At 41.2% G+C, this 25,401-nt stretch overlaps 1 protein-coding gene across 4 annotated transcripts in view; it reads left to right on the forward strand.

Moving 5' to 3' along the window:
- The window catches only part of LOC132818059 (protein numb homolog), a 209,852-nt gene that overhangs the window by 164,835 nt on the left and 19,616 nt on the right, over positions 1 to 25,401 (forward strand). For all 4 annotated transcript variants that reach the window (XM_060828692.1, XM_060828695.1, XM_060828694.1 and 1 more), the window contains 3 exons: positions 4,348 to 4,488; positions 7,965 to 8,169; positions 23,807 to 24,094. In XM_060828692.1, coding sequence (XP_060684675.1) covers positions 4,348 to 4,488; positions 7,965 to 8,169; positions 23,807 to 24,094 — 634 coding nt within the window. The remainder of the gene's footprint in view (positions 1 to 4,347; positions 4,489 to 7,964; positions 8,170 to 23,806; positions 24,095 to 25,401) is intronic.

The raw sequence follows: 25,401 nt of genomic DNA on the forward strand, positions 1-25,401 counted from the left end.
GTGACGAACCATGTGAATGAGGGTAAAGTGGTTGATGTTGTGTATATGGATTTCAATAAGGTGTTTGATAAGATTCCCATAGTAGGCTATTGCACAAAGTACAGAGACATGGGATTGAGTGTGATTTGGCGGTTTGGATCAGAAATTGGCTAGCTGAAAAAAGACAGGGTGGTGGTTGATGGGAAATGTTTATCCAGGAGTTCAGTTACTAGTGGTGCACTGCAAGGGGTGGTGTTTTGGGGCCACTGCTGTTTGTCATTTTTATGAATGACCTAGAGGAGGGTGTAGAAGGATGCGTTAGCAAATTTGCAGATGACACTAAGGTCGATGGAGTTGTGGATAGTGTGGAAGGATATTGCAGGCTACAAAGGGACACCAATAAGTTTCAGAGCTGGGCTGAGAGGTGGCAAATGGAGTTTAATGTGGAAATGTGTGAGGTAATTCACTTTGGAAGGAGCAACAGGAATAAAGAGTACTAGGCTAATGGTAAGATTGTTGGTAGTGTAGATAAGCAAAGAAATCTGAGTCCGTGTACATAGATCCCTGAAAGTTGCCACCCAGGTTGATAGGATTGTTAAGTAGGCATATGGTGTATTTGCTTTTATTGGTAGAAGGATTGAGTTCCGGAACCACAAGGTCGTATTGCAGCTGTATAAAATCCTGGTGTGGCCGCACTTGGAGTATTGTGTACAGTTCGGGTCACTGCATTATAGGAAAGATGTGAAAGCTTTGGAAAGAGTTTGGAGGAGATTCCTAAGATGCTGCCTGGTGGTGGTGGTGGTAGTGGGGACAGGGGAGGAGTGGTGGGAGATCTTATGAGGAAAGGCTGAGGCACTTGAGGCTGTTTTTTTTGAGAGAAGAAAGTTGAGAGGTGACTTAATTGAGATATATAAGATAATAAGAGTTAGATAGGGTGGACAGTGAGAGCCTTTCATCCTCGAATGGTGATGGCTAGCATGAGAGGACATAGCTTTAAACTGAGAGGTGATAGATACAGATATTAGCGGTAGTTTCTTTACTCTGAGAGTATTACAGTTGTGGAATGCACTGCCTCCAACAGTCCTAGACACACCAAGTTTAAGGACATTTAAATGATCATTGGATAAACATATGGATTAAAGTGGAATAGTGTTGGATAGATAGGCTTCGGGGCTTCAGATTGGTTCCACAGGTCGGCACAGCATCGAGGACGTTGCAATGTTCTATTACTTATTAACTAATATAAAATGGAGGAACAGCACCTTCTCTTTTGCTGAAGTATTTTGTAGCCTTCAGAACTCAACATTGAACTCAACATCTTCAGAGCATGAGCAATGTTCTTTATTTTGGTTACAGCCTTCTCCTCTCCCTCTTTCCTCCTCCCTTATTCAGATCCACTACTCACATCTATTTTGAATTTATATCACTCCTCCACTATTAGCACTTCCTTCTCTTTTCCACTGGGCATCCTCACCATCTGTTTCATTTCCTCCTCTCCCATTTCATCAACAGCATAAAGTTGGAGCTAGTGAAATGGAGAGTCAGAGTCGATAGAGCCCATCATTTCCAGTTTTGCTCAGTTCCGAAGAAGAGTGTATGGATTTGAAATGTTAACTTCAACCTTCTCTCTCCTTGGATTCTGCCAGATCTGTTGTTTCACCAGCTTCCTCTTCTTATCTTCATCATTCACCTGTTCTAATATAATGTGCGTTTTGTTTGTCTTTCTATTATATTCTTTTTTGCTTTACTCTTAGGTCTGTGCCTTCTATCCCTTCCTATCCTGGTCTGTTATCATTCATTAATACCTCTTTGTTTGACCTTGATTTTATGCTTTGATCCACCATATTTTCCTGAATTTAACTTCTTGTCCCTACTATTTAGCTGAAACCTCTCTCTGCTTTTATAATTATTCAGTTCATAAGAATATCAATCCCAACACCATTCAGCTGTTGACCAGTAGTCCCAATAGTACAGTCCTCACATTTCCCAATACTGGTGCCAGTTCCCCTACAAACTGGAAGGCACTTTTCCCATACTGGCCTTTGAGCCACTCGTTCATCTCTCTGATCTGATTTGCCCTCTACCAGTATACACATGGTTCTGATTATTACTGTTGTGGTTGTACTTTTTCATGTAGTGCCTGATCCTGATAAATAACTTAACATTTTGGTTACAACATCACACCTTTCCATTATTTACCTCTGCTCACATCCAAGATAAGAGTTACGTCCCAGCAAAAGTAGTAGTCTAATATATAAAATTATCCACAGTAATTTTTACAGATTGAAGGTCTCTGATTCAATCCTGTCTGTCCAGCTAGATGATCTTAACCATGGATGGCAAGTGGTTCGCACTGCTGCTTCACAGTGTGAGTGGCCTGGGTTCGATTCCACCCTCTGGCGACTATCTGTGTGGAGTTTGCACATTCTCTGCACAGGTTTTCTTCAGGTGCTTCGGTTTCCTGTAAAGGGATCCACAGCTGTAGAGTAGACATGTAAAGATAGTGCTGAACTTGGTTGTAATTGCTTCAGCAATTGAATAGCATGACGCAACTCAATAACTATGTTCTCAAACCAACACTTTGGCACCTGTACAATTGAGGAGTTAGAGAAGATGAACAGTTAGAGAAGAGTAGGCAAAATTCCAAATTCTGGTATTGGCTTTAATTTATATCTAGTCTGAATACTAATAATAAGCACTTATATGAGGCAAGGAAAATGTTTGTCTCAGCCCCAGTGAATGAAAATTTGCAAGTTAAGGCTGGAGCCTCACTACGTCTTTAATGTTGATTGTTGAGTTTCTCCTCACTCTCTCGGCACTGCTCTTTTTATTCAATAGAATGAAAGGAGTAAGGAGTGATTCCTGTCCCTTCTGTCTATCAAGTTACAGGTCAGATAGAAGAGAGCATTTTTCACAAGACCTTTATGGGATTATGCTCAGTTTTGTTTGTGTATTTGAACAACAGATGTTTCAGTAGAATTCAGTGTTTATCCAAATTGCCGTATGTGCATACTAACTGAAGTATGTGTATTTCTTGTATTGCTGTTTTTCAGTTCAAAGGCATTGCATCCCTGGTAGAATCTCTGAAAAGTGCTTCAAGTTTTATTGGGGAGAAAAAAAATTATGGATTTTATACAATGCCCTCCACAGCTAAACAGCAAGGAACCAGATGATTTTCTTTTTGTAATATCGGTTGAGACTGCCTTGCTGTTCTTTGACATAGAGGCAGACAAGGCCTCAGTTTAAAATTTGTGAGAAAGCAGCACTGCCTAGGTCCTGTCCTGGGCTCAGGTATCAGGAGGAACTTTAACTCTGTAGGGTTACAAATTCTTGGGAGCCTTTTTGCCTCTTCTATCCTCTTTTGGGAGAGACTTCCTGATTTCAGATATATATTCAGCCCATCACTGTTTATGATTGGGCAAAAGATTGATGAAAAATATGTCTTTTGGCTTTATTTATCCCAACACATTTAAGCGGAGCAGTTTCTTGAGAATTAATTTCTGTGAAGTAATTCAGAACATAAAGGTTATTGACTCCAATTTGTTTGTTTTGTTCTTCCTATAAATTTTTTCAAATATGCTAGTATATGACTTGCAGTCCTCCGTGTAATCTCTGCAATTCCTTTTCTTGTTCTAAAATATGTTTTCTATGTTGAACTGATATTTTCAAAACTTGGTTTTTAACTTGTATGCTATCGTGCAAACTTTGTTTTGGGTGTTTATCAAGAAGCCTGTTGAACCTATAGTATGATGTTTCATTGTATGGAGGTTCCATTTTTAAAATGAAAATTGATTAAGTGTTTTTGGTGAAATCTAGCCGTGAAATTTAAAATGATATGGTAAAGTTTAATGTTATATAAGTGGCCTTCAAGCAGAAAATGGATATTGGCACTTCGTGAGGAAGATGAGAATTGACTGGCTCAGTCATCCTTATGTAGACAACAAAGAAAGTACTGTAAAGACACAAAGGATGAGATCAAACTCCATTGCTGATTACCACTTTGCTAACATGCTGGGTCACCTCTTTTAGAATAAAAAGTGATCATCAGATAGGGTAGATTTTACATTTGCAAACAAAATGTTCCTTTCCGATTCAATGTTTAGAAATCTGTATGTCTATAGTGGAAAATGTTCTGAAAAATCCATAAGTATTTCTTTTTGAAAAGAAAGTTCATAAATCTGCCAGCCAGGTATACAGTGCAAGGTTGCCATCTGGTGTCTGAGGAAAAATGCCATTGATTCTATTAAAATAACTCAGGAGGTTCACCAAATCTTAACACTGTTGCAAAATAGCTGGATTAGCACATACTATAGCATATTGACAAAGTGCTAATTTTTTTATTTCTCTTGTATGTTTTTAAATTCACAGGATCTTATCGTTGATCAAACTATAGAGAAGGTATCCTTCTGTGCCCCTGACCGAAACTTTGACAAGGCCTTCTCCTACATTTGTCGCGATGGTACAACGAGGCGTTGGATCTGTCACTGCTTCTTGGCCATAAGAGATTCAGTAAGAGAGCCTTTTTCACTTGCTTAATATTGCTTCGATCAAAATTCGATTTCAGTGAAAAAAAGTCAAAAAACTGAAATTAGACTGCATGTGATATTTATAAAGCTGGTGGAAAGAAATGTCCTTTTAAACGGAATAAAAATTGGAAGATTTGCGGATGCTATAAATCAGAAGGACAAACAGAAATTGCTGGAAAAGCTAAGCAGATCTGGTAGCATCTTTTGAGAGAAATCGGAGATAATGTTTCGGGCCTGTTCTGAGGGAAGGTCGCTTCAACCTCACGTTATCTCTTGATTTCCCTCCACAGATGTGGTTAGATCTGCTGAGCTTTTCCATCAATTTCTGTTTCTGGTCCTTTTAAACTGTATTACGGTTAGAATAGTAGGTGACGAGGAAGAATATTGCAGAATTACTCCAAAGGTACTTTGTCCAGTGCCCCACCAGTGTTAAACTGTGTGGTCATGGGGCATGCAGACTTTGGTACGTCGCAGAGACTGGTGTAACATTGATTGGAGTTGCCTTAGGTCGCCTTGGAATTGCACTTTGCAGCACTTTACAGAATTGCATAGAAACAGCGTCAATGGAGAGAGCAATGGAGTTAATGTTTGCAGTCTGATATGAGACCTCCTCCAGATTGTCATCTTATTGCTCAGTTGTCCATCTCTCCCTCTAACTGGATGGTAAATAGATGCTTTCCCCTTGCCTCACATTGACTACTTAATATAACCTGTATGACAATTGAAGTAACATATTTAGCGATAGAAGAACTATTCCGTCAATGTGTAGTTTTCTAAATATCTGGCTTTTTAAAATCAGTTACTGAATCATTCTTTTCTAGATAACTTGCAAATTTCCAGTATCACATTCACTGCACGGATCTGCACGGTGAGTGTTGGAGGATTCTAGAAGCGAGATGAGTCTCGTTCTGTTCGGATATCCATAAGTGCAGTTTTTACCTCAGAAGTGAAAGCCTTAGGTTATGGTCCCCCAGAGCTTCTGCCCTTTTCTGAGCATGGACCAGAAATAAAATCTGTAGCCTCCTGGTCTTGTGTTGTTCTGTATTGCAGCACATCTACACTTATCCAACAAATTTCTGAAAGAAGTACCTGACACCAAATTATTTTTCTAACTTTCTTCAGTGTTTTTTTCAAATTGTATATGACTCTAAAAGTATTAAAATGGCAAATAAAATGTCTGGAACCTTGTGTGGCTAAGAAGTTGGTTTACTGTGTGTGAAGATGTACTAGAGTAACACTTAATGATACGTAAGATTACAGATTCGGGCGGCACGGTGGCACAGTGGTTAGCACTGCTGCCTCACAGCGCCTATAGACCCGGGTTCAATTCCCGAATCGGGCAACTGACTGTGTGGAGTTTGCACGTTCTCCCCGTGTCTGCATGGGTTTCCTCCGGGTGCTCCGGTTTCCTCCCACAGTCCAAAGATGTGCGGGTCAGGTGAATTGGCCAAGCTAAATTGCCCGTAGTGTTAGGTAAGGGGTAAATGTAGGGGTATGGGTGGGTTGCGCTTCGGCGGGTCGGTGTGGACTTGCTGGGCCGAAGGGCCTGTTTCCACACTGTAAGTCTAATCTAAGTCTAATCTAAAAAAAAAAGATCAATCCAAAGCGCATAATCTTTTGAGATGCAAGTGCATTTCTAACTTAGTAAGCTTTTGAAGGATGCAGGAAATGATATGTCACAGCCTCTGACTCCAAGGCACACATTACTTTGGTCTTGATATGAGGTGATTTCCAGTTTCTTTCATTTTGATTGCATTTTGGTTTGTCATATTACCAGCAGTAAGAAATTCCAGTTCTGAAAGATAATGCTCCATGCATGAACTTCCCAAAATCAGAAAATTAATTTTTCAAAAGCCTTAAAACACTGGTTGATGAAAATCAAACTTCTTTCCAAGAGTACATTTGGATTATTTTCGTTAGAAAGATGGAGGTTGAGGGTGGACCTGATTGCAGTGTACAAAATCATGAGAGGTATAGACAAGGTGGATTGCAAGATAGAAACAATGATTGCAGATGCTGGAAACCAGATTCTGGATTCGTGATGCTGGAAAAGCACAGCAGTTCAGGCAGCATCCGAGGAGCAGTAAAATCGGTGTTTCGGACAAAAGCCCTTCATCAGGAATACATGCAAAGTGCCTGAAGGGTGGATAGCAAGAAGCTTTTTCACTGAGTGGGGAAAAAGGTCAAAAAACTGAACTCAGGCTGCATATGATATTTATACAGCTTGTGGGAAGAAATGTCCTTTTAAACTGAAAGAATTGTGGAAGCTATAAATCAGAAGCACAAACTGAAATTGCTGGAAAAGCTCAGCAGGTCTGGTAGCATCTGTTGAGAGAAATTAGAGTTACTGATTTCTCATGAGTTCAGGATGAGAAGGGTAAAATTGAAGGGGAATATGTATGGCAGGTTATTTACGTAGAGGGTGATGGGTGCCTGGAATGTGTTGCTAGCGGAGGTGGTAGAGGTGGGCACGATAGTGTCATTTAAGATGTATCTAGACAGATACATGAATGGGCAGGGAGCAAAGGGATACAGATCCTTAGAAAATAGGTGACAGGTTTAGATCGAGGATCTGGATCAGTGCAGATTTGGAGGGCCGAAGGGACTCTTCCTGTGCTGTAATTTTCTTTGTACTGTACAGATGTTATGTGTAGTTGTCAACTAGATTTTTTTTGTCTTTGACTCTGATTTTTGTTGTTGCACCTACTGAATTAGTAGTCCTTCACTGTGTCATTTATATTAAAATTCTCACCAGCTAATGCCAGTCTAGAAGAGTCCAGAATGAGTTGTCAAATTGTACAAATTAATTTCAGTCAAATGAAGTATCTTGACTTGCTTCCCATCCTATTTTAACATAATGATGTTACGCACTGTTATGGCTGTTTTTTATTCCATTAGCTGTGTGTTTAAAAGCACCCCTGGTATGTTAGTGGGAAAAAAAACTGCACGTGGTCTCCTACTCCTCCTTATCATTTACTTTTCATTTTCCAACCTCTCACCTGGAATGTGTTTACTCTTGGCAACAGAGGTCCAGATTTCCTGAGATCTTTATGACTGAGCTACATAGAGTCACTAAGACATTGTGTAGTCCTCAGCTGTGTCCACAGCATTTCCTGCAGTTCTTCTTGCAATCTCTTTGCCTCACATCTCTTCACACATCTCTCTCTCTCTCTCTCTCTCTCCCTCCCTCTCTCTCTCTCTCTCTCTCTCTCTATGTATTTGTCTTCCCTCCCCCAATTCCCTCTGATCAGTATCACCCTTTTCCAGCTGCTTTCTGTTCTGACGCAGTGACTAGTACTGTTAACTGTCTTTCTGTCCACAGAAGCTAACAGAGCTGCTGAGTTTCTCCTGCAACTCGTGATAGATAGTGCTGAATGTGCTTTTGGTATTTGGGGATGGTGCTGTTTCGGAAATGAATTCCCTGACGTTTGAACATGTTGGTACTATTTGGTTCCCCAGGGGGAGCGGTTAAGCCATGCTGTGGGCTGTGCTTTTGCGGCTTGCTTGGAGAGGAAGCAGAAGCGTGAGAAAGAGTGTGGTGTTACTGCCACGTTTGATGCCAATCGAACCACATTCACCAGGGAAGGCTCCTTCAGGGTCATCACAGCCACTGAACAAGCAGAGAGAGAAGAAATCATGAAGCAAATGCAAGACTCCAAGAAAGGTACTGAACAAAAGTTAAGTTTAGGGGCTGTAGATTGGTTCAGAGGCAATATGGAGGCAATATGAAATGAACTTTTTAATATAACCAATATTGGCCTTGGTCGTTACCTCGTGATTCATACTGCATCATAATATGTATCTGCATGAGTTGCAATTTGCAAAATCTACAAATTTAGAGTCACGTAATTGTGTGATGTCAAAGTGACATAGCCATTCAGTTAGCTCTACAGACCCTCTCACTCCCCTTTGCACTGCGTTTTTCCCCTTCAAGTATTTATCCAATGCTGTTATGGTATTTATTTTTGAACCTGCTTCATGCTGAGGTCCATAAAGCAGCTAGGAGCCCATGTGTGTAGATTGTTAGATTAAGTTTGTAAAATAATCAAAAATACAAATGCACAAATGGCCTGTATATGTAGAAGCAAAAACGATGCTCCAGCGACACTAAGACCTCGTTTTACCACAGAGACTCTGTTGAATTCAGGGCACCACACTTTTGGAATGTTGTATTGGCCTTGAGGAATTGATGAGGCTGTTAAAGGCTAAAATGCAAGGACAGAATATGTCAAAAAGGGTTTTAAGGGTAACTGGCTGGATAAACTGAAGGACATAACCTAAGTAGTAAAGCCAGGTCTTTTAGAAATTAAGTTGGAAATAGTCCCATATGCAAATAATTATAGAAGTTTGTAACATCTGCAAATCTTAGTTAATGCTGGGTTAAATAATTTTAAATCAGAGTTTGATTAACTGATGCAGTGTGATACTGTTGGATTGCTATCTTTAAAGTGAGATGTTAAGCCAAGGTCTTTTTACCTGCCATTCTGGAGGTGAATGATATTATAGTACTCTTTAAGGAAGAAAGGAGAAACATATCTGGTATCCTGAACAATATTTATTCCTTAATCAACACAAACAGATGATCACATTGCTGTTTGTGGGAACTTGCTGTATACATATTGGATGTCTAATTTCCTACACTCTAACAGTGGTGAGAGGCTGTAAAATGCTTTGTTGTATTCTGTGGTCCCGAATGGTGCTCCGTAAGTTCTTTCTCCCAAATCTGGGTCGTCTGGTTACGGTCTCAACCAATGGAACCGTAGCAAATAGCAAATTAGCAAAAACAAAATATTACATGTTAGAGATCTGAAATAAAAACAGAAAATGTTGGAGGAACCCAGCAAGTCTGGCACTATCCACAAAGAGAGGAACAAAGTTAATATTTCACCATAACACCTCTTCAGAACTGAGTTATGGTAGAAACAGTTTTATGCCTTCAAACATGAAGTTGGAGGAAAATCAAAAGGAACAATCTGGAATATGGTAGAGGGTGGGAGAGATTAAAAGATAAAGATGTCAAGGGGGTAGTAGTGGGTATGGCAAAGAGACAAAGGCATGTGTCCAGAGCGAAAATAAATGCCGGAATAATGGACTAAATGGCATCAATGTCAACTTCACCTCATCTTCCCTTCTTCTAACCCCTTCCCCACCTCATCCCCAGATCCAACCCTCCAACTTGGCACCGCCCTATTATACTGTCTTACCTGTCCATCTTCCTTCCTACCTATCCGCGCCACCCTCAGCTCTGATGGGATAGCTGGTGAACAGACAACTGCAGCATAGGGCATAGACATTGATAGGGCAAAGTTGCAGTCAGGTTGAAGTGTGTCTATTTCAACAAAAGAAGTGTCAGGAATAAGGGTGATGAATGTAGAGTAGTAGAGTATGGGTCAGTACTTGGAGCTGCAATGTTGTGGCCATTACCAAGACTTGGCTATCACAGAGGCAGGAATGGTTCTTGGTTGCTGGGGTTTAGATGTTTCAAAAGGAATAGGGAGGAAAGTAAAAGAGGTGGGGGAATGCCACTGCTAATCAGAGATAGTGTAACAGCTGCAGAAAGGAAAGTTATTGAGGAGGGTTTGCCTACTGAGACATTATGGGTGGAAGTTAGAAACAGGAAAGGAGCAGTCATTTTATTAGAAGTTTTCCATAGACCCCCCCCCCCCCCCCCACTCCCATTAGCAACAGAGGAGCAGATTGGGAGGCAGATTTTGAAAATGTGCTGAATTAACACGGTTGTTATCATGGGTGACTTCAATTTCTCTAATATTGATTGGAACCTCGTTAGTGCCAATAGTGTGGATGGAGTAGACTTTGTTAACTTTTTAAGGAAGGATTCCTGACTCAATATGTAGATAGCCCAATTAGAAGGAAGGCCATACTGGATTTGGTGCTTGGCAACGAAAAATGCCAGGTGTCAGATCTCTTAGTGAGAGGGCATTTCGGTGAGAGTGATCACAACTCCCAGACCTTTACTATAGTCATGGAGGGGTATAGGAGCAGATGTAAGTGTTGAATTGGGGGAGGGGGAATTGCAATGCTATTAGGGAGGGACTGTGCAGCATAAATTAGGAACAGATATTCTCAGGGAAGCGCATGACAGAAATGTGGAGGTTGTTTAGGGAGCAGCTGCTGATAGTGCTGGATAGGTTTGTCCCACTGAGGCAAAGAAAAGGTGTAGGGTAAAAACCTTGGATGACGAGATGTAGAACATCTAGTCAAAAGGAAGAAGGAAGCTTACTTAAGGTTGAGGAAGAAAGGATCATGCCCAAAACGTCGATTCTCCTGCTCTTTGGATGCTGCCTGGCCTGCTGCGCATTTTCAGCTCTGATCTCCAGCATCTGCAGTCCTCACTTTCTCCTCGAAGCAAGGATCAAACAGGGCTCTAGAGGGTTACAAGGTAGCCAGGAAGGAACTGAAGAATGGACTTAGGAAAGCTAGAAGGGAAATGAAAAAGCCTTGGTGGGTACGATTAAGGAACACCCCAAGGTGGTCTGTGCTTATGTGAGGAACAAAAAGACAGCTCGTGTGAGGGCTGGTCAGGAATAATGGAGGGAACATGTGTCTGGGGTTGGAGGAGGTAGGGGAGGTCCTTAATGAATACTTTGCTTCAGTATTTACTAGAGAGAGGGATTCTGGATCAGTGGTGCTGGAAGAGCACAGCAGTTCAGGCAGCATCCGAGGAGCAGTAAAATCGATGTTTCGGGCAAAAGCCCTTCATCAGGAACTTCCCCCCTTCCCCCCCCCCCACCCCAAAAGCCCTTCATGAACTAGTGAGAGGGACCTTGTTGTTTGTGAGGACAGCATGAAACAGGCTGATCTGTTCAAACTGGTTGATGTTAAGGATAATGTGCTGAAAGTTTGAAAAACTTGAACATAGATAAGTCCCCTAGGTCAGACAGGATATAACCAAGGTTATTATGGGAAGCAAGGGAAGACATTGCGCACCTTTGGCGATGATCTTTGCTTTTTCACTGTCCACTAGAGTAGTACCAGATGATTGGAGGATGGCAAATGTTATTCCCTTGTTTCAAGACAGGGAATAGGGATTACTCTGAATTACAGATCAGTGAGTCTTATTTCAGTGGTGGGCAAACTATTGGAGAGAATTCTGAGAGACAGGATTTATGATTATTTGAAAAGCCATAAATTGAGAGATAGCCAGCATGGCTTTGTGAGGGGCAGGTCATGCCTCACAGGTATATATTGAATTATTTGACAATGTGACAAAATGCATTGATGAAGGTAGAGCAGTGGATGTGATTGATATGGATTTTATCATGGCATTTGATAAGTTTCCCATGGTAGGTTCTTTCAGAAAGTAAAGAGGCATAGGATACAGGGAAATTTGGCTGGGCCATATAAGACGGAGGGTGGTAGATGGAAAGTATTCAGCCTGTAGCTCAGTGACCACTGGTTAGATTATATTAGATTAGATTACTAACAGTGTGGAAACAGGCCCTTCAGCCCAACAAGTCCACGCCGACCCGCCGAAGCACAACCCATCCAGACCCGTTCCCCTACATTTACCCTGCCCCTAACTCTACAGGCAATTTAGAATGGCCAATTCACCTAACTCGCACATTTTTGGATTGTGGGAGGAAACCAGAGCACTTGCAGGAAACCCCCACAGACACTGGGAGAATGTGCAAACGCAGAAAGTCACCTGAGATGGGAATTGAACCCGGGTCTCTGGCGCTGTGAGGCAGCAGTGCTCGCCACTGTGCCGCCCCTGGTGTTCTGCATGAACTGTTCTGGCACCTCTGCTCTTCATGATTTTTATCAATGATTTGGATGAGGAAGTGGAAAGGTGGCTTAGTAAGTTTGCCGATGACATGAAGGTTGGTGGAGTTGTGGATATTGTGAAGGGCTGTTGTAGGTTTCAACGGGACTGGATGTAGGTTTGCTTACTGAGCTGGAAGATTCGTTTTCAGACGTTTTGTCATCATACTAGGTAACATCGTCAATGAGATTCCAGATGAAGCCCTGGTGGCGTAGCCCACTTTCTATTTATGTTTGGTTTTCCTTGGGTTGGTGATGTCATTTCCTGTTGTGACATCATTTCCTATGATGTCATCGCCTGTAGAGTTAGGGGCAGGGGTAAATGTAGGGGAACGGGTCTGGATGGGTTGTACTTCGGCGGGTCGGCGTGGACTTGTTGGGCTGAAGGGCCTGTTTCCACACTGTGGTAAATAGGATTCAAGTCAGTGTGTTTGTTCAAAGAACAATGGGATGCAACGGGACATTGATGGGATGCAGAACTGAGCTGGTAAGTGGCGGATGGAATTCAACCTGGAAAAGTGTGAAGTGATTCATTTTGGAAGGTTGCAAAGGCAGGATTCTTGGCATTGTGGAGGAACAGAGGGTATTATGTCCATAGATCCCTCAAAATTGCCACCTAAATTGACAGGGTTGTTAGGAAGACATATGGTGTGTTTACTTTCATTAGCAGGGAGTTTCGATTTGAGAGTCACGAGATTATGCTGCAGCTCTATAAAGGCATATTGTGTTCTGATCGCCTCATTATGGGAAGGATGTGGAAGCTTTAGAGAGGGTGCAGAGAAGATTTACCAGGATGCTGCCTGGACTGGAGAGCATGTCTTATGAAGAAAGGTTGAGGGAGCTAGGGCTTTTCTCTTTTGGAGCAAAGAAGGATGAGAGCTGACTTGATGGAGATATACAAGACCATGAGAGGCAGAGATAGAGTGAATACTCAGAGATATTTTCTGAGAGCGGGAGGGAGCATAAGTTTAAGGTGATTAGAGGGAGATTTATTGTGAGAACTTTATTGAGTTCTTTGAGAAGGTGACCAGCCATGTGGATGAAAGTAAAGTGGTTGATGTGGTGCATGTGGATTTCAGTCGGGCATTTGATAAGGTTCCCCACAGCCAGCTATTGCACAAAACATGGAGGCATGGGATGAAGGGTGGATAGCTGAAAGAAGACAGAGGGTGGTGGTTGATGGGAATGTTCATCCTGGAGTTCAGTTACTAATAGTTTATCGCAAGGATCTGTTTTGGAGCCACTGCTGTTTGTCATTTTTATAAATGACATGAATGAGGGTGTAAAAGGATGGATTAGTAAATTTGCGGATGACATGAAAGTTGGAGGAGCTGTGGATAGTGCTGAAAGATGTTGCGGGTTACAGAGGGACACAGATAAGCTTCAGAGCTGGGCTGTGAGGTGGCAATTGGAGTTTAATGCGGAAAAGTGAGAGGTGATTAACTTTGAAAGGAGCAACAGGAATAGAGTTGGGTTAATGGTAAGATTCTTGGTAATGTAGGTGAGCAGAGAGATGTCTGTGTCCATGTATACAAATCCCTGAAAGTTGCCACCCCCAGGTTGATAGGGTTGTTAAGAAGGCATACAGTGTGTTAGCTTTCATTGATAGAGGGATTGAGTTTCAGACCCGTGAGGTCATGCTGCAGCTGTAAAAAATCTCTGGTGCAGCCGCATTTGAATGTTGCTTACAGTTCTGATCACTGCATTGTAGGAAGGATGTGGAAGCATTGGAAAGTGTTCAGAGGAGATTTGCTAGGATGTTGCCTGGTATGAATGGAGGACCTTATGAGAGGCTGAGAGACCTGAGGGTGTTTTTGTTAGAGTGGAGAAGGTTGAGCGGTGATTTAATTGAGACATGATTAGATAGATGGACAGTGAGAGCCTTTTTCCTCGTAGTGATGGCTAGCACGAAGGGACATAGATTGAAATTGAGGGGTGATAGATATAGGACAGATGTTAGGTAGTTTCTTTACTCCGAGAGTAGTATGATTGTGGAATGCACTGCCTACAACAGTTGTAGTCACGCCAAACTTTAGGACATTTAAATGGTCATTGGATAAACATACAGATGAAAATAGAATAGTGTGGGTTAGATGGGCTTCAGATTAGTTTCACAGGTCGGCGCAGCAACAAGGGCCAAAGGGCCTTTCCTGTCCTGGAATGTTCTATGTTAAGTGGAGTTGAGGATTATCAATTCAGCCATGATCTGATTGAATGGTGGAGCAGACTCAATGAGCTTAATATCCTACTTCTGTTCCTATGATTTATGGTCTCAAATCTATAATCTGTTATAGATTGAATACTCCCACATGGTTTTCCAATCTGCCGACCACTGAATCTTTTCATGCCATGAGATCAGTGAAGGAGCTGGTTTGTTTATGTACTTCATTTTTATTCAGAGTTAAGGTCTCTAAATCAATCCTTGCAGTGATTGGTCTGAGTTCATTTGATGCAATATCTGAAAATATTTAAAGTAAAGACATGGGGTTGAGCCAAGCAATGGAATAAGACTGTTAATTCTGTTCTTGCTCCTCTGTGTCCTTCCTCTAGCAGGATGACCCGGGCTGGACACAATACTCCAGAAAGAGATGATTTTTCTTCAGAGGGCAGTGTGTTTTGGGACAGTATGCCTCAGAAGGCTGGGACATTTGATTGTTTTGAAGACAGATGTGGATAGATTCTGTGAAGAGGGATCAGGGACTCTCTGAAGTAGGTGGCAATTTGGAAACTGATCAACTCCTGCCTTACTGAATGGCAAAGTAGGCTTGAGGAGCTGAACGGCTTACGTGTACTCCGATACCAGTGTGTCTGTGGTAATATTCCCCAGGTGGTGACTGCCACCTCCTGTCCCAGCCAAGTAACATTTTCTTTTGCACTGGGTGACGTTCAGGCATTTTGCCCGTGGTGTGCATCGCATCCAGTCCTGTCCTCAACCCAAAAGTGACACTTGTGCACTCCCCAGCTGGAATTACTAGTTCGGGAGCCTTCTCCAGTGTTGATTGGGAAAGTATCATTGTTGAGATCCTTGTAACAACTCAACTCAGTATGTGAAGGCTAGCAGAGTAGGCAAAGAATTGGCTTTGGAAAACTGAGAGGGGAGATGGTTGAGATGTATAAAATTGAGGGGGGGCATAGACCGGGTCAATAGGAAGAAACAACCTTAGGCACAGATTTACGGTAAGGGGCAGGTTTCGAAGAGATGTGAGAACATTTCTTCCTTTACCCAGAATATGGTGGAATCTCAACCTCACGCCTATAAGGGTGATAGCGGCAGAAACCCTCCTCACATGGAACATGTATTTCGATGTGCACTTGCGATGCTAAGGCTCTGAGCCAAGTGCTGGGAAGTGGCATTAGAATAGTTAGGCGGTTGTTTATGACCAACGCAGGCTCCATGGGTCGAAGGGGCTTTTTCTGTGTACACTCTGATTCTAAAATTAAAATGGCAGCTTGAATGCAAAGCATCTGGCGGGTTTAGTTTAAACTGAAGATGTTTCATTATATTCAATGATTCTGAACAAAAACCATGCTTTTGTAGTGAAATGCTGCTGCCCAGAGCTGCTGAAAGTTACACTAAGAGGGATGGAAAGTGTTACTCTTTTTCTGGGTACCCTGGAAGATTCACTCCCCATTTTCTCTGTGCTGTGCATGAGGTCATTAGCCCCTCATTAACCTGTCCCTGTCTGTTCTTCCCACTAGGCTTCTTGTAGAGTATCTGTAATAACAGCAGAAAATCTTTGGACAACACTTTGCATTCCATTTGTGTAGAGAATTGATATTTTTATCATTGGAGTTTGGAAGGGTTGGCCATGTTTTTGGACGCTTGGCTTTCATTGCTCAGACCTTTGTGTACAGGAGTTGGGATATCATGTTGAGGTTGTACAGGATGTTGGTGAGGCCTCTTCTGGATTGCAGTGTACATTTTTGGTCACCCAATTGTAGGAAGGATATCATTGAGCTGGAGAGTACTCTGAAAATATTTACCAGGATGTTGCTGGGAATGAAGGGTTTGAGTTATGTGGAGAGCCTGAATAGGCTGAATCGTTTTTCACTGGAGTGTAGGAGGTTGAGGGGTGATCTTCACGAGATTTATAAAATGTGGGGTATAGATGAGGTAAATGGTTGGTGTCTTTTCCCTCAGATGTGGAATTTCAAGATGATGGGGGATTTTTATGATGAGACGATAAAGATTTATAAAAGGGCATAGGCAATTTTGTTTTAACAAAGTGTGTGGAATGAACTTCCAGAGGAAGTGATGGATGCAGGTACAGTTGCAATGTTTAAAAAACATGTAGTTATGTACATGACTAAGAAGGATTTGGATGAATTTGGGCCAAGTGCCGACAAGTAGGACTAGTTTAGTTTGGGATTATGGTTGGTGTGGGCTGGTTGGACTGAAGGGCCTGTTCCCCTACTCTCTGACTCTACCCATTACAACAATACTGTTGTTTTTCCATCTTACCGTGAGTGTCCACATATTTGTTACTCTGTTTCCTGCAGGCTATTGGAGGTCTATAGTATAACCACATCATATTGTTTGCACTTTCTTATTCCTAAAATTCCACCCATATTACCTTGATGGATGAGCCCTCCAAGATTTCCTCTCATAGTACAGCTGTGATATTCTCCTTAATCAGTAATGCAATTCCCCAACCCCTTTTACATCCCTGTCTGTCATATCTGAGACATTAAAATCCTGGAATGTTGAACCTACCAGTCCTGCCCTTCTCTCAACCAAATTTGTTTTACTGCTACAACATCATTGTTGCATTTACTAATCCAGACGCTAAGCTCATCTGTTTTATCTGTTGTACTCATTGTATTAGAATAAATATGCTCAGGTCATTAGTCCCTCACTAACCTGTCCCTGTCTGTTCTTCCCACTACACTTCTTGATTTGGGCCCTTTTTTTTCAAACATTCCACATGCTTAACAATGGTTCCCATTGTCTGCCATACTCGTTTAAACCTTCCCAGGTGACCTCCTTCATGTTTATTCCAGGCCCTGGAGGGAGAGAATGGTCATCCATTAGAACAGGGGCATGAGTTCTCGATCAGCAGTTTCTGGATGAGCTATGGAGTGATTTTACCAGAAGGAGCAACCAGATAAGGCAACATAATATTAATTGGGTGAGCGATACAATCAGCAAGAGCCATTAGTAAAAGTTAAGCCACCTGGTTATAACCACAATGAATGTTCTTAACCTTGTTAATTGGCTTCACATAATGAATACTTTTCACCTTGTTAAACTGACCTTACATTCTGAATACTTCCAATATTGTTAAATGGCTCTGCATAATGACTGCTTTTCCACCTTGCCTCCAGCACCCCATTGTTAGCTGCACGTTCTTACCTGATCTGAGACATGCTCAGCTGAACCCCTCGTTTCATAAAACTCCAACTTAAGTCTTTTCCTACCTGCTCATACCCGACACACACTCACTCAGTGGAGCAGAGGCATCTTGGAGTTCAGGTTTACAGTTCTCTGGAATCACAGGTAAATCGGACACTGAAAAAGGTTGGCCTTAATCAATCGGGGCATGGAGCATAGAAATTGGGAAGTTATATGACGGTTATACAGGACATTAGTGAGGCCTTGCTTGGAGTATCATGTTCCGTTTTGGCCACCCTGTTGTAGAAAGGATGCTATTAAACTGGAGAGAGTGCAGAGGAAATTTACATGGACATTGGCAGGACTGAACCGTGTTGGGCAAGCTCGGACATTTTTCTTTACAGCATAGGAGACTGAAGGGGGGGAACCTTTATAGAGGTGTATAAGATTATTAGTGGCATGGCTAGGGTGAATGTACTCAGTCTGTTTCCCAGGGCTGGGGAATAGAGGACAAGAGGGAAAGAACAAAAGGGAAACTGAGGGGCAATGTTTTTACACACAGGGTGGCATGCAAATGGAATGAACTGCCAGAGGAAGTGATTGAGGCGGGTATATTAACAACATTTAAAAGGCATTTGGGCAAATATATAAGACCATAAGACATAAGAGTGGAAGTAAGGCCATTCAGCCCATCGAGTCCACTCGGCCATTCAATCATGGCTGATGGGCATTTCAACTCCACTTACCAGTGTTCTCCCCGTAGCCCTTAATTCCTCGAGACAACAAGAATCTGTCAATCCCTGCCTTGAAGAAATTTAGCATCCCGGCCTCCACTGCACTCCGTGGCAATGAATTCCACAGGCCCACCACCGTCTGGCTGAAGAAATGTCTCCACATTTCTGTTCTGAATTGATCCCCTCTAATCCTAAGGCTATGTCCACGGGTCCTAGTCTCCTCGCCTAATGGAAACAATTTCCTAGCGTCCACCCTTTTCAAGCCATGTATTATCTTGTACATCTCTATTAAGTCTCCCCTTAATCTTCTAAACTCCAATGAATACAATCCCAGGATCCTCAGCCGTTCCTCATATGTTAGACCTACTATTCCAGGGATCATCCGTGTGAATAGGAAAGGTTGGGAAAGGTTGTATATGGGCCAAGTGCAGGAAAATGGGGTTAGCTTTGATGAGCATTTTGGTCGGTATGAACCAGTTTGGACCCAAGGTCCTGTCTCCATGCTGTAGAACTCTATGACTCTATTTCTACTGCAAAGAGACCAATTCCAGCTTCTGTAATCTCTCTGCATGCTTTTCATTCCGAGTACTTCTGAATACATCTCCTCCACACCCTTCCGAAAGCGTGTTGTCCAGAATAGGTCACAATACTCTGGGACTTATCATTGATTTATAAGACCCAGTTTCCTGCTTTTGTACTCTATGCTCTGTTTATAAAGCCAAGCTTCCGATGTGTTTTTTTTTTAGATTGCCTTCTCAACTTGTCCTGTCGCATTCAAAAATAAGCCTATCAACTTAATTCAAATTGTGTTTATAAATAGTCTCAACAAGGGTGAAGTTATTTAAATAATATCTGAATATAAAAAGCACAGACCTCCAGTTCAAGAAGCAGCCTTCAACCATCACCCTTTGCTTTCTCTCATCAAGCCAATTTTGAATCCAGTTAGCTAGCTCTCCCAGTTCCCATGCGACGTAACCTTCATGACTAGCCTGCGGTTTAAGTCAAACCATTCTTAATTGATGTAACTTAATTTAAGCGTGGTGAGACAAATTGCAGAACAGTGCTCGAAAACAGAATTTGTGTGAATCTGGATAAAAATATTTAGACCGTTTTCTCTTTCTCAGTTCCCTGACATTTCCTTCCTTTGATTAACACCCACTAACTTCATTAAAATAATATTACTTTGTTAACATTTGGAATATTGTGTACAGTTCTGGTCACTAAACAACATGAAAGATGTGGAAGCTTTAGAGAGGATACAGAAGCTGTTTACCAGGATGGTTTGGGAGTTATGAGAAGAGAATGGACAAGCTTGGTTTGTTTTCACTTGAATGTTGGGTGATTTGATAAAAGTTTACAAAATTGAGAGGCATGGAGAGAACTGATAGACGCAGTTTCTTTTCATAGGGTAGAAATGTCGCTGATTACGGAACATAGTTTAAGGTAAAAGGTGGTAAGTTTAAAGGAGATGTGAAATGCAGGTTTTTTTTCTTAGAGGGTGGTAAGTGTAGGAATGTATTGGCAGCGAAGATGATGGAGGTGAATACAATCGCAATGTTTAAGAGGAATCTTGACAGGTATATGATAGGCAGGGAATAGAGGGATATGGACAGCACAGAGGCAAAAAGTTTTTAGTTTAGAAAGGCATCAGGTACTGACAATGTCTTGGGCCAGAGGGTCTGTTCCTGTGTACTGCCTTTGTTCTTTGATTCACTCACTGGGAGAAATATACTGACAAATGCTCCAGCCTTAGTTTTCAAGTTTTAACAGCCAGAATAACAGCATTCGTGACATACTGATTCTCTTGAATCACATTTGTGTCCCACGCTGACATTTTGTTACACTTGAGGACTATCTGTCTTTTTTTTGTGCTGCCATCCCATTTGTGGTAACTAATACTTTATACATTAAAAGAAGTTCACAATTTTTCTGGGTTTGTAAATTTTCTTTCAAGCAAATTCTACTTCTTCCTCAGATGTCTGAACTTTGCCAATAAGTTTCAGGAACTAACTCAGACACATTAATCACTGCACTATATCATAATCCACAGGCTGCATACCCGAAACAATTGAGTAATCCTCCAGTGAGTTCCTGCAAAACACAAATAAAATTGTCGAAATTTCTTTTGGGCATCATAACTGTTTGGCTTTTTTTTCAAATAAGACAAAGCATGTTTTGACTCTTTCCTCACTGAAGGTGGGCACGAGGTGGATATTCTCTTACAAATCAAATGATGATTTAAATCTATTCTCTTATTAAGACTAACTGTTAGTCTCTAATTGAAGCTTTTCTGTATCCAGTTCATACTTCCTGGCTTCTGTCTGTCTTTGCATTTTTCAAGGCTTTTATTTTCTCTTGCTCTCTGTAATTCTTATTATTTTCCTTCAGTTTGGATTTCTGATTCAAATGTTCTCATCTCCTTTTGTTTATCATCTCTGATCGAGTTCAAGAAGCTTCAATATGCCCAAATCCTTTTTCTTCCTCCAGCTTCAAGTTTTGAATGAATGCTTCAACTATTTCTGACTGATTAGTAAACATTTTTGAAAACAATTTCTAATTTCTCTGTCACTACATTAAACATAACCTTTTAACAGCTGCAAGGCACTTGAAGACAAGCCTCAACAATAGAAATTGCCATTATTTATTTTTGAATAAATGAATAAATTTCTTTGTGAAATCATTTTTTCTTTAAACTCTGTCCAAGGCCAATGTACTTGTCTCGACCTGTAAGTTCAACATTCTGCAAGAGCCCCCAGTTTATTACTACGTCGATGGAAACTGATGATTCCAGTTGAAAGCTAAAGACAATGCAAGACAAAACCTGACATTTTAAGTCTTTACTGTAACAAAAAGACCAAAGTAGTATTAACTAAATATTGCTTCTGTATCTAACTCATACTTTAAACTGCACCTTCTTTTAAGAACCTTTAGGTAGAATCATAAAATCCTAGTATCTTTAGTGTGGGAGCAGGCCATTTCACCCATCGAATTCACGCTGACCCTCTGAAGAGCATCTGACCCGGGCCTACACCCTACCCTATCCCTGTAAACATTGCATTTCCCATAGCTAATCCACCTAACCTGCATACCTTTGGACTATGAGAGGAAACCCACGCATGCGCAGGGAGAATGTCTGTGTGGAGTTTGCACAGTCACCTGAGGATGGAATTCAACCCTCAACGCCAGCACTCTGAGGCAGCAGTGCTAACCACTAAGCCAGTGTGTCAACCTTGAATCAAGTAAGTAGTTATTTGGTTTTTCTGAAATCCAGTCGAGATGATTCTTAGCTTCTGAGGGTTCACTTCATTACTGTTCTTTCACTGATAAATTTTAAGTCCAGTACTTTCACAGTAAGAATTTTCCATCTGGTGCCAACTCGGTAATACTTCCAGTCTTGTTTCAGACTCTCACCAGTTGGGTCTTCTCAAATTGATTGTGAGCTCCTACCTGTATTTGTACATGATAATTCACAGAGACTTCTGGTCTCTAGTTCTAACTCTCCCCCAGATTCTCGATGACTGCCTACATCTGAGAGTTTCAGGATTTTTTAGAAACTCTTTATGTATCACAAGTTATTTTCCTGGCAGCAGGATTCACAAGTGCCTTGTACCCGGGTAGAAATGCTGATTAGCTTGAGACTATGCTCTTTTTTTCACCATAGAAGTAAATTGACATTTTAAAACACAACCTTCTGAACAACTTCCTGGCATTTTGGAGAATTACAATTTGAATCACTGTTAAAAACACATGCTACTTCCATATCTCCAAGTATGAATGCCCTTACACCTTTTCAGGGCAAGTAGTTAATCTGGTAACAGCCTCATTGTTCAAGCCTGTTGTCAGACAGATTTCAGAACACATCATATTGAATCTTCATTGATCCTAAATTAATGACCGTTCTAAAATATAATAATCTTATAAATCTCATAACACTCCTGTAACTGTTTCACACTTCCTAATTTACTACATGTAAAACTGAATGGACTTCTGTGGTTCGAAGTTAAGCAAGCTGTTCTTCCACTTCATGATCCAAGAGCCATGTGAGTACATGGTTCTTCTTTGATTTAAGTAGTACTTTGTTTTCAACACTTTGCAAGGTGAAGGAGGAATTAAGTTCTTTCATTAAGAAATCCTGCTGGATCGGACAGCTCAAGCCATCCAGTGATGCTGCAAATCATCCTTATTCAGTCCTACAGCTTCCTGTCCTACTTTCTGTATGGACGTAATTTGCGAGTGAAATTGACAAATGAAGAAGAAAACTAAATTACTTCTGAACTATCTTATTCTTGAATGTAGTTTATATGGTACTCCATGAAGCATCTTCCTTATCTCTGCATTTTTCTTTGTGGTGTACCTTTTAAATTACTTGCAAATATCTTGTCCACTTTGCCCTCTCTTTTTGAATGAGGCATGGTTGGTATTCCATGTGTGCCAGTGGTGAAGAACGCTGTGTAATCAAAGTATTTCTTTGTATTATTAAACGCTAACTGGCTCATGCAGCAGTGACCTTCATTCCTGTGCTTAAAAAGACACGGACATAAAATATACGTATCCAGTTCCATTTTAGAAACAATCAACCCTCTGCTTCCATCATTGTTTCTGATTGGGTATTCCTTGTTTACATGGAAGTAGAGATTAAAGGGGGAGAGTGGAGCAGTGACCTCTGGGTAGAAATAGCTGTGGTTGAATTCACTACAGTTGATGAAAGAGAGATAGTGTCTGTCTCTTCCTGTAAGCACAATTCAGCTGACATATTGATCTTATTTTTTTCTGAAATCAAATTCAGTTCTCTCTTAGCCATGCTTCCTCTTTTTTTGTATTGATTATAATATATTGAAGTAATGATAAGAACTTGAAGCAGCGAACCGGAAATTTGAGTACTCCAGTAAATGCCTTTATGTCTATTTATTTGAAGCTATCTGTCATGACAATGGAGTGGTAAATTTATGTGGGTCATCTTAGTACGGGCTGAAATGGGTCGGATGGCAGAGTCTTAGATCAAGGGGAAACTTGTTGATTTAATATACAAATGGAAAGTATTTTTTTAAAAATAAATTTTTAAATTTATAGTTCAAGAATAATGTGTGTTAAAATGCAAATGTTGCCTCATTTCAATTTGAGGAATGAAAGGTGGACTCATTTATTTTAGAATTGGTGGACTGAGTAGTGCATTTTGTTCCTGAAAATTGGTGTGGAATAAGATGTAGAAAGTCTTATTTGAGTTTACAGAGTAACTATTGTATTAACAGTTAAGGTGTTAAATGGGTTTATTTAGTAAAATATTTATTCAAAGACTGACACTCCTTTTCATTTGACAAATATGCATTTTTTTGGCCAAATTGTCCTCAGACTTCAACATGTGGTTTTGTTCAGTCAAGAGTTTGGACACATGCCTTAGGGTGGTAGTGATTTTAAGATTTTACTAACGTTGGAAGTGTCTGATGTTCTTGCAGGTGAAGCAGAGCGAGCTATTGTAGTCTCCACGTCTGTTGCGTTACCTGCAACTCCAACAGCTTCGCCACCTGCCCCGCCCCCAGTGACAGAAATCAAGGAATGTAGCAACATACATGCCATTCCAAGAAGACATGCACCAGTAGAGCAACTCGCCAGGCAAGGCTCTTTCCGAGGATTCCCAGTTCTGAGCCAGACGACATCCCCATTCAAGAGACAAATGTCCCTTCGAATCAATGAATTGCCTTCAACCATGCAGCGGAAGACAGATTTCCAAATTAAAAACACAGGTATGAAGTCCTGGGAGTTTCTACTTGAGTTTGAGTCAATTGGTATTGGAGGGAACAGTTATTTATGCAATGATTTCTCGGTAAAAGATTTGGTTTGTATTAACAATTGTGAAAACTTGCACTTTATAGCTATGCACTGCAAAATTAGTTTTTTTTATTCTTCCTTGGAATGTGGGTGTCGCTACCTGGCAGTACAGGCCCTTTGGCCCTCAATGTTGCACCAATCTATGGAACCAATCTGAAGCCTATCTATCTTAGACTATTCCATTATCATCCATATGTTTATCCAATGGTCATTAAATGCCCTTAAAGTTGGAGAGTCTTCTACTGTTGCAGGCAAGGCGTTCCATGCCCCTACTACTCTGAGTAAAGAAGCTACCTCTAACAGCTGTCCTATATCTATTACCGCACAAATGAAAGCTACGTCCCCTCGTGCTAGCCATCACCATCCAAGGAATAAAAATGACAAACAGCAGCAGCCCCAATACAGATCCTTGTGGTACACCACCAGTAACTGAACTCCAGGATGATCATTTCCCATCACTGACTTCTTTCAGCTAGCCAATTTCTGATCCAAACCACTAAATCACCCTCAATCCCTCTGTATTTTGTGCAATAGCTTACTGTGGGGAACCTTATCAAACGCCTTCCTGAAATTTTTATACAACACATGGACCACTTTACCCTCATCTACCTGGTTGGTTACCTTTTCAAAGAACTCAATAAGGTTTGTGAGGCACGACCTACCCTTCACAAAACCATGTTGACCTAATCAACTAATTCCTTTCTAGATGATTATAAATCCTATCTCTTAAAACCTTTTCCAACACTTTGTCCACAACAGAAGTAAGGCTCACTGGTCAATAATTACCAGGGTAGTCTCTACTCTCCTTGAACAATGGAACAACATTTGCTATCCTCCAGTCTTCTGGCACTATTCCTGCAGCCAATGACGACATAAAGATCGAAGCCAAAGGCTCTGCACTCTTCTCCCTGGCTTCTCAGAGAATCCCAAGATAAATCCCATCTGGCCCAGGGGACTTATCTATTTTCACACTTTCCAGAGTTGCTAACACTACCTCTTTGTGAACCTCCATCCTATCTAGCCTAGTAGCCTGTATCTGTTTCCTCCTCGACAACGTTATCTTTTGTCAGCGTGAATACCAACGGAAAATATTCACTTAGCGCTTCCCCTATCTCCTCTGACTCCATGCATAACTTCCCACTACTGTCCTTGGTTGGCCCTAATCTTTCTCTAGTCATTCTTTTATTCATGATATACTGAGATAAAGCTTTGAGTTTTCCTT

This window comes from Hemiscyllium ocellatum, chromosome 8 (assembly GCF_020745735.1).
Source record: "Hemiscyllium ocellatum isolate sHemOce1 chromosome 8, sHemOce1.pat.X.cur, whole genome shotgun sequence".
NCBI classification, from domain to species: domain Eukaryota; kingdom Metazoa; phylum Chordata; class Chondrichthyes; order Orectolobiformes; family Hemiscylliidae; genus Hemiscyllium; species Hemiscyllium ocellatum.